The 9294-nt window shown below is 47.7% G+C and overlaps 2 protein-coding genes and 1 long non-coding RNA gene across 3 annotated transcripts; all 3 read right to left on the bottom strand.

Moving 5' to 3' along the window:
- Positions 1–390: 390 nt before the first annotated feature.
- LOC123161540 (uncharacterized) lies at positions 391–1688 on the bottom strand. The gene has a single exon (XM_044579353.1). The coding sequence runs from the start codon at positions 1246–1248 to the stop codon at positions 808–810; it is 441 nt and encodes a 146-aa protein (XP_044435288.1). The 5' UTR covers positions 1249–1688; the 3' UTR covers positions 391–807.
- Positions 1689–4135: 2447 nt separating this feature from the next.
- On the bottom strand, positions 4136–6834 carry LOC123158357 (MADS-box transcription factor 30-like). The gene is made up of 7 exons (XM_044576383.1): positions 6724–6834; positions 5968–6029; positions 5352–5403; positions 5075–5239; positions 4779–4967; positions 4462–4680; positions 4136–4387 (listed from the first exon to the last, which is right to left on the bottom strand). The coding sequence occupies exons 1-5, from the start codon at positions 6832–6834 to the stop codon at positions 4830–4832; spliced, it is 528 nt and encodes a 175-aa protein (XP_044432318.1). The 3' UTR covers positions 4136–4387; positions 4462–4680; positions 4779–4829.
- A 784-nt stretch (positions 6835–7618) lies between these two features.
- On the bottom strand, positions 7619–8796 carry LOC123161483 (uncharacterized). The gene is made up of 3 exons (XR_006480725.1): positions 8639–8796; positions 8282–8546; positions 7619–8145 (listed from the first exon to the last, which is right to left on the bottom strand). It is a non-coding gene; the product is annotated as an uncharacterized lncRNA (long non-coding RNA).
- Positions 8797–9294: the final 498 nt, after the last annotated feature.

The following is a 9294-nucleotide window of genomic DNA, read 5'->3' as shown; positions in this document are numbered from 1 at the left end:
ATTCAACAAACAAGCACATGAGTTGAATTGCAAATTCAACGAACAAGCAACAAAGCTTCTCATTTGTCCACTTCCTTGGACCCTAAGAATGCATTCAGTTCATTTAACATTGATAATATATGTACTCTAGCTTCAAAATTCTATCCTGCAGATTTTGAAGAACAAGAAATAATCTTAGATGTCAGTTACGCCATTATGAAAATGATGTACACACAAACCCGAAGATTCAGAATTTGACAACTATATCTGAACTTTGTCAACAACTTGCAGCAACTGGGAATCAAATGAATGTCACTTGATTGACAGGTATATAATGTTCTCTGTTGCCGTACTAAATGATTTATTTTTTATGAGTATTAACTATTTGTCTATTTCCTCATGAACAGATTGATTTGACTTGTTCTTACTTTACGGGTTTCAACTGCAACGACAGAATGTGCATTTTCTGCAATGAAACTTGTGAAGACAAGGCTTCAGAATAAAATGGAAGATGGATTACTGAAGGATTGCTTGGTAGTTTATATTGAAAAGGAGATTGCAATTGGAATATCAACAGATGCAGTTATGGACGAGTTCGATGAATCACCACGTCAAGTGTCATTTAGTTGAAACAAGTTGTTCCTCTATATTTCTATTGTCTAGAGTTTTCTTCGGTGTGATGTGCAATTCAACAGCATCCTTTTCTTCTGGAAAATGAAAGGTGGTATAATCAATGAAGAAATATTTTGCTATTACAGCAGTTTCAGTTTTTTTTTCTTTTTGAAAATTTTTGTGTACAAAAGTGTTGCCATCCTAAGTCGGCCTCGGTCATACTTTTTTTCTGTCTCCGGCACTGTATACTATACAACTAATCAAGTTCTGCATACTACTCCCTCCGTTCCATAATATGGAACGGAGGGAGTAATAGCCAAACTGTAGAAACAAATCCGTTCGTCCAAATAGCCGTGTACCCAAAATCAATATACAACGGCCGGAATAAAATCGCGATGGACGAACAAACGGGCCGTGGAGAAGAACTGTGAGGAAGGTGGATGCAAGCAAGCAGGGACGGACGGACCTGGTATGGAGGCTGCAGTAGTCGTGGTGGAGCTTGCCGGTGCTGTTGAAGACGAGGACGCCGAGGTGCGCGTCGCAGAGCACGGCGAGCTCCTGCGCCTTCTTCAGCAGGCCGCGGCGGCGCTTGTGGAAGGTGACCTGTCGCGCCACTTTGTTGTCGATCCTCTTCATCACCACCTTCCCGCGCCCCATCGTCGCTTGGAACTAACTATAACTATGGGGAGTGATGGATGGATGCTAGCTAGCTAGCTTGGCCTTGGAGAGGGAACTGGTCAGTAGTAGACTAGTCTGCGGTGAGGTAGAAGGAGAAGCAATGTAGTGCCAGTATTTGACAGATTTATTTTACTTGGAGAAGGAACTCTGCGCAAGCCTTGAAGGCGGTGGGGTAGCTTCTTCTTCTTTTCTTGTTCCTTTGGGGCTAAGTCTGAAACAGTACCTTGACGAGGGTCAAACGAGGAAGCAGCAGAGGCTACATGCAGGGAAAGGCCTCTGGTCTCCTAAGGCGAGTCCACGGGCACGGGGCAAGATGAAACCGGACGCTCATAGTTTGTACTCTACATGGCAATTAACAGCATGTACAATAATGATATCTTAGCAGTGCTATCTATAGAATTGTCGGTGAGGTGGAAGAGAGAGGAAACATAAGAAAATGTTTGAATTCTCTTAATTAAGAGATGATCTCTTAGCAACAATTATCTCATCACATATTTAGAAATATCTAGTTATTAAAGACAAAACTAAAAATAACCCATTGTACATTATTTTTTATTGTCTTATCTAGATTACTTAGCGGGCATAAGATAAGACAACCTTATCAACTATTGTACATGCCCCAAGCAAGCGCATAAGCGCTGCTCGAAAGAGCTGCATACATACATACATACGGGAATCAAACACAAATGGGTGGCGCAAAGGGTGCTTCCTCGCCATGTCCACGTTGGCAGCAGGTCTACTATTTGCACTGGTCAATAAGAGAGACGCATTGATGTCTCACCATGTCTACATAGGCAGCCTAGAAACAGTGTATCGGCGTAAATAAAGCGAGAGAGGGAAAACATAGCCACCTCGTTTCCTTCATCAAGAAGGCAACTTCCCGTTACATGCCACCGTCCCCTCTCATCTCTCACATCGCCTCCTCCTCTCGCTCCTTGCCTCTCATCTCAAATCGAGATTGGAGCAATCAAATGCCCGCTTGATATAATTCCTGCAAATTTCCTGAACGTTCGCAAAGTGGGAATTCTTGCCTCTTGACACAGGATTTGAGATAGTCTTCATAAATATAGACCATCTCGGATAGATGCCATCTGCTAGTTAGTATCCTTTGTTGTAGTACCGCCCATTGACCTCGAAATTCACCGGAGGAGAATGACCTTCAACAAGCTTGGCAAAGACAGGGAGCACTGCGGCACGTTGATGTCACTGTGAGTTCCTGGCATACCAAAGAAGGATTGCCAAATCCAGAGATCCTGTGTGGCCACTGCCTCAAAGTATCACACTGCAACCGCCTTTGGCGCCTTTGTACATCCCCTACCAAGCAAATGGACAGTTTTTTCATTTCCAATGCATGCAGTCGATGCTTTCAAGCATCCCAGAAAATCCTCTAGCTGCATTATGTGCTAGGATCCGAGCAGTGTCTTCAGCATTGGGTGATCGCAAGTATTGCGGTCCAAACATTGCCACCACTGCCCTGCAGAACTTGTGGAAACACTCAATGGTCGTAGACTCGGCCATGTGCCCATAGTCGTCGAGTGAATCACCGGGAGCTCCGTATGCAAGCATCCTCATAGTTGTCGTGCACTTCTGGATTGAGATGAATCCAAGTTTGCTGGTGCAATCCTTCTTGCACTTGAAGTAGCTATCGAACTCCCAGATGAAATTCACAATCCTGAGGAAAAGCTTTCGGCTCATCCGATAACGGCACCAAAATACTTTCTCACCGTGCAGTGGAGCGTCGGCGAAGTAGTTGGAGTAGAGCATGCAACAGCCTTCCAGACGATGTCGGTTCTTTGCTTCCAGCCACCTCACCGCGGCTTTGCATTGCTCACGAGGAGGCCGACCAGGGCGGCGAGGACCATGAGATGCTCTTCGTCCTGGACGTCGGCATCGGCTTCCTCCTCCAGCAGCGCCGCGAGCGCCTCCTCGTCGTCTGAGTCCATCGCCGAGCAGACAAATCATCGAACACCAGGCGGGCGTGGTGGGCGCACGGCCGTCGATATCCCGCCCTGCGCGGCCGGAGCGCCGGAAAACTCGCCCAGGAAGGTGGTGGAGAGGTTGTTGCGGTGAAACCCCCCTCTTTTCCGGCGGGGAATGGCCTATCTAGCGGTGGTGGGTGGCGCTGGGATCGGCAAGGTGGCGGGAGGTCGCGCGGGGTTGGGGAGCAAATCTGGCCGTTTGTCTTGATTTTTCGCCTGACAGTGTGGCCGAGACATGGTTTTCCCTTCTGCCGGAGCCCCCGAGCGCCCACCCAGTGCGCTGGGTTCGGATCGCCGGGCCCAAAAACGGGCCAAGCCGGCGGGTTTCGGCGTCTTGTGGGCGCGACTGGTGGGATTTATCGGCGCCGGCGCGAAAAAAGTCGTCCTGGAGGTCTGTTAGGGGCGCGGATGGAGATGCTCTTAGCCACCGAATTTCCTTAGATGGGCTGGCTGCATCAGTTTTTCTGGGATTGGCTCATGGGCCTAACAAATATGCTGAAGCCTAGTAGTAATTTAGCGAATTTGGAGGGTAGGCTCGAGCCTATCGAAGCCTCCCTGACTGGGTTCGCTGCTGGACATGTTGATAATCAATCCATTGACGTTAGAGTTAGGGCCCGTTTGGGGATCCACCAGCTCCTCAAAATACGCGGAGCTGGGGAGTACCGTTTCGTCCGCTTTGGATTTTCTAGCCGCAGCTCCGTCCGCTCCGGGAGCGGAGGCGCGGAGCGGAGGGCCTCCGAACGGCCCCTAGTATCATTTTGTGATGAGGCGGCAAGCCTGGTAAGTTATCAAAAAACTGACAACCAACAGTTGATAATTGGTTCATAGGCTGAATGCCAAAGCACTTGCCACTCCGACATCAGAGTATCTCAGTTTGTTAGAGAAAACACTGCGGTAAATTTCAGATGAACCAAAGTGATGGTATGTGGGGAAGTGCTACCCGTACGGGTAATCATGTGTACATATGGCGTTTGGCAAAATACTGGCGTCTGCTACTACTTTTTAACTATATATATGGCCTCAGAACGTAAAGTACTACTGGGCTGCTACTAGTAAGTTTTACTGGCTAGATTCTTCATCAGCTAAAATTAACCTCCGTCCAGTTCCGTCAGTCTATCATCTCCTTGGTACTCATCAATCTGGAAAATGGAAGTACACAATCGTCGTCAGGGTGCAGAATGATGATGGAAAAAGTTCATAAGTACGTACTTACTTGTATATAGAGTGTTTTCATGTGCATGACCTTGCTTACCACAGCCCCGGGCATGGGGAGCTGCTACTGCCACAGCCGCAGCGAAGTCGCTGCCTCCTCCTCCTCCTCCACCTCTGGGAAGAAGCCCCCGAACAGTGTCCCCGGTGGCACCGGCGCCATGAGCTCCGCCACCACCGCCGACGCCTCCACAGCAGCACGTTGCTGCCCCTCCTCGCTCATCTGACAAAGAGTGGAGACACATTCAGGAAGCCACAACATATATAGGAGTGCTAGCAGATTATATAGGAGTGTCATGCAGTGATGCAAATTAATCGTACCATGTGGCCAAGGAAGCTGTTCTGGTCCTCCAGGATGTGCACCTGCATGCATCACACATGCACAGAGGCATATGCACGATCATTCACAAGTGCTTGTCTGCATCTTAAATCATTCCGGTTCCCTAATTTACGACTACAGCAACTTACCCTGTGGTGTGATTCGCCCAACTGCTCCTCCAGGAGTTTATCCTGCACATAAGAAAGCCATGTAACCATTCACTCAAACACTGTGACAGTAACATGTGCGCCGAGGTGAATATTGTGCAGTGCAGTGGAGTGTGTAACAGTATGTATACCTTCATTTCACGGACTTTACCCAGCGCGCACTCTAGCTTCTGCTCCAGATGGCCGAGCCCTGCCGCGGTTGCGCCGGAGGGAAGGTCTTCTCCGGTCTGCCTCCTCACGCTGGCCTCGAGGCGGTCACGCTCATGCCTCAACGTTGCGATGTCCGCCAACAGTTTCTGTGCGCAAGAACCATATAGATCAACCGGAACGGGATGCAGTTAACTCTGAGTGTATAGATGTATGTAGCTAGTACGTGACGTGACTAGATATGTTTGTTTGTGCATTAACCTGATATTCACCATGATTCAAGCTCTCGTAGCGCTCGATTAAGTCACTCCAACTGAACAAATGGCAAGTGAAGGAGTTTGTCAGCACTATACACTGGTACTACTATGGTAGAGACAAGTAATAAAATTTATGCATCTGAACCTAACTAGAGGATTACAATCAGAGGCTCAGAGGCAAATCAAAAGCATTGCCTGACTAACTGGTCACAAAACACAAACGAGAGCACCCTCCCCCTCCCCAGTACTGCAGGTACGATGGCATGCCAAAGTTTGTTCGCATCTTCTACTAGTATTTCAGACGAATCAATCGCGTCTGCACGGCAAGATCCGTTTGCACTTGCGTGCATCTGGTGACATGAAAGTTCTTCAAGCATGCAGATTCAGCAGTTGGTAAATCCATGAGAACATAATGCAGATTTTCGCCTGTCCGGAATGGATCGGCACGCACACGCAAGCTTGTACTAAGAACAGAACAATCTGAAAGTAGGATGAAATCCAAATTGGGTGGACAGACTAAATCAGTCTGCAACTGGAGTCTAGCTAGATGTACGCGCTGTTGGGGCCATGAGATTGGGAGGAAGATGAGCGACGCAAGCGAGGAACAGGTGGAGATGGACCTGGTGTTGGAGCTGCAGTAGTCGGCGTGCTGACTACTGGAGTGGCTTTGACCACTGTGCTCCTATGTTGTGGTGGCAGACCGGAAAGCGAGCGGTGCGGCTGGAGCAGAGCAAAAGCGGGCGCCCGCGCGTCTTCCCGGCGCCTTCATGCGTAGCCAATCCGGGCAACTCCTCGGGTCGCCGCGCCTCCTTCCGGGCCGTGGACTATTGCCGTTTACAGCCGAAAGCCAAGTCCGTGACCGCCCGGCGACCGTTTTTTCATGCGTGACCAGCGCACTACACGGTACGTGCACACCAAGGCATCAACAGGTAACGGATTGTTCTATTTTTTGTACACCCTACGTTCGCACAGTAATCGAAAATCCTAGACACACGGACAATCACCGGCTGATTACGGGAATATTCTCACTAATTAACCTCCGCCCCCGTGATTTTCATGAGGGTGGGCCCCGTTTCCCCCTTAATCTCCAATTAAACCATGCCAGCTAATCAGAGCCCGTTGATTCCGTAGTCATCGGCGCGTGTGTGTAGCATTGCCGGCACAGTAATTCAGTCGGTAAACTATTCTCTCTCTCTCTCTCTCTCTCTCTCTTTGCGGGGGAGTCGGTAAACTATTCTCAAAGTGTTTTTTTATCTATTCTGAAAGTGCGTTTATCTGTCAGGGGATGCTCACCGTTGTTCTTCAATTTCCGCCTCCGTTTTGAAGATTTATTTTGAAGACAAATCATTCCGATTGATATTTTTTTTTGGAAAAACTTCGATCTCTTCATCAAACATCATCACAGTCTGATTCACACGAATATTCGTGTTGGATGGCGCATTGCTTATCATCCTCCGCTGTCTTGTCTCATACTTGAAGGTCGCCATTCGTATCTGTATTTTTCAAATTTCATGAAGGAGTTTCTGTTTATTGCACGTGGATTTTACCTAAATTAAAAATAAATCTTTCACCCCACATAGAGGTTTCTCGGTTGGGCCAAGCAACTCTATCCGTCAAAAAACTGCCCTCAGAGGCGATTACAACAAGCCTCCGTTCCCCACCATCCACAAACGCCCCTGTTGAACCCATGCATGCCCCCCACCTATCTCTCATGTGTGATGTGAGAGGTAGGGAACCATGATACATCTATGCATAGATATGACCGGGTTCCATGATGCTCGAAGGGACATCCTGAACGTTGTTGGCGGCCTCAATCTAGGGATAAGTTCTCCTGGCCGACTAGAACGACCGGAAAAACAAGAGTCTTATATGTCGTCCCGATATGTAGGTGACTCCTATGAGAGGGTTTGCCTCCCGCTGACATTTTCCTCCCCCCCCCCCCCCCCCCCTCCTCTCCGCCGCCCACCGTAGAGTTCGAGCGGCAACACACATGTGGAAATGGGGGGAAACAACACTATCGAAAGCTAAATCCTTTGATATGCATGCACAAATACGTACAACTTTACTAACTTCTCCCCCAGCACCACTCGAACAATTTCGGGTGGTGACAAAGTGACGTCCATTACGACCAATTCATCAATTCGTGGTGTACTCACGTACACTAATCGCGGCCCTCCTATTGAAGCACATATTTTGGACAAGCAAAGCACGTTTGTTGATTACGACACATGTTCGCACTGTCCCTCGCCTTCGCACAGAGAGAAGTCGAGTGTACTCCCCCACAAACAGCCACCATTTGCACCATGTGATCCAATGACGGAGAGGCGTGAGCACGCCGGTAATTACTACAAGATGGTGCGCGGGCAGGAAACATATTTTCCATCCTAAAAATCATTGAAGAATTTTACATAGCAGTAATTGCAGGCATGCATAACTTATGTTTAGCCGCCTTTCTGTCCTTCTATTAATGTATGTATATATATTCGAGCATTTAATCTTTGTCTTATGTGCTGAACAAATCTCCGATAGATCATATTGTACTACAAATCCATAAGAGAGAAATAACCGGCATTGTGATGGTAATTGCATTTTTTTTCTTCGAAGTAGAAGTGATTTTTTGCTCAACCGACTGAAAGACAAAATGGTAATTGCATTTTTTTTCTTGCTTTATCACTTCCATTTGAACTTGCCAGAAGACTGTTCTTCATCTTCAGCCAATACAGCTCCAAGTACCGTAACTGCCCCGGTAGCGGCACCGGCGAGGAATGAGCCGAAGCCACCACCCTTACCTTTTTTTCCTGCATACATGGTATTTCAATTTTCAATACGTGTCTTATATTGTCCCAAAATAAGGTTTTGCATTCTACCCTTTCTAGCAAGGTAACCATGCATGACAAGCAATGACACTGAGAATGCGAAAGATATGAAAAATACCTTTCTTTGAAGACTTCTTCTTCGATTTATCATGGACGGCATAACCAGCTTGCGGCGCATGGCCATGTTGTTGCGGATACCCAGCTGGAGGGTATCCTCCGGGTTGAGGGTACGCACCAGGTGGAGCTCCGTACCCTTGCACCGGAACAAATGGCATAGGGTAACCAGGCCAGCCCGGCGGAGGAGGGTATCCGCCGGGGTAGAATGGAGCCGGAGGACGCAGACCAGGAGGGCCTTGCATGCCTTCCCCCTTTGATAACTATATCTGGATGAACCAGGGAATTCACTGGGATGAAGCTATGATCATGGCAATTCGAAATGCCTATGGACGATTTGCAAGGGATAATAAGATGTTACCGGTGGGGCGACGCGGAGAGAACTCTGGAAAGATGGTGCCGGCGACGATGAAACTGTAAGATTGACTTGATACTTGGGAGAGAGATTGATGCTGATTTGATACGGTTGCGATCAGTAGCTTCCTCTCCTCATGTCGTGGATAACAACTTGCGAGCATGGTTGAGAACAAAACCAGGACCATTCAGTGCAAAGTTTACTATCTTTAGAAATCCTATTTGTTCATGTGGATGCACGTCAAGATAGGGCCCCGGGGGGTTCATCTTGACTTCTTCACCATGCACGACCTTTTTGACCCAGACTTCTTTTTTAGGGCTTTTGACTGATCGTCTCCATTTACTTATTTTTTCCCGTACTTCTTTACCGGCCGATCCAAGATTCCCAGCCCAAACTTGTATCGCATGTCAAAAAAGGTTGATGGGCCGTTCTAAGTGTAGGATAACTTACTGGGATAAGAAGGAAATTCCCAGCCTGACAAGCTTCTTCATTTCTCTAACAGGCCGGGAAAAAACTGTTTAAGGGCATTTCAGTACTCCAGAAAAATATATGCAGGTGTACTTTTATAAGGAAGAGAGGCCGCGACGTCAAAAATCAAATTCTTACATTTTTGGTACAAAAAAGTTGTTTTTTCTCTTCATATTTTTGTGGAGTTCGTCGTG

This window comes from Triticum aestivum, chromosome 7B (assembly GCF_018294505.1).
Source record: "Triticum aestivum cultivar Chinese Spring chromosome 7B, IWGSC CS RefSeq v2.1, whole genome shotgun sequence".
NCBI classification, from domain to species: domain Eukaryota; kingdom Viridiplantae; phylum Streptophyta; class Magnoliopsida; order Poales; family Poaceae; genus Triticum; species Triticum aestivum.
The sequence above is the reverse complement of the archived record's forward strand: the minus strand, read 5'-3'. Positions and strand labels throughout refer to the sequence as shown.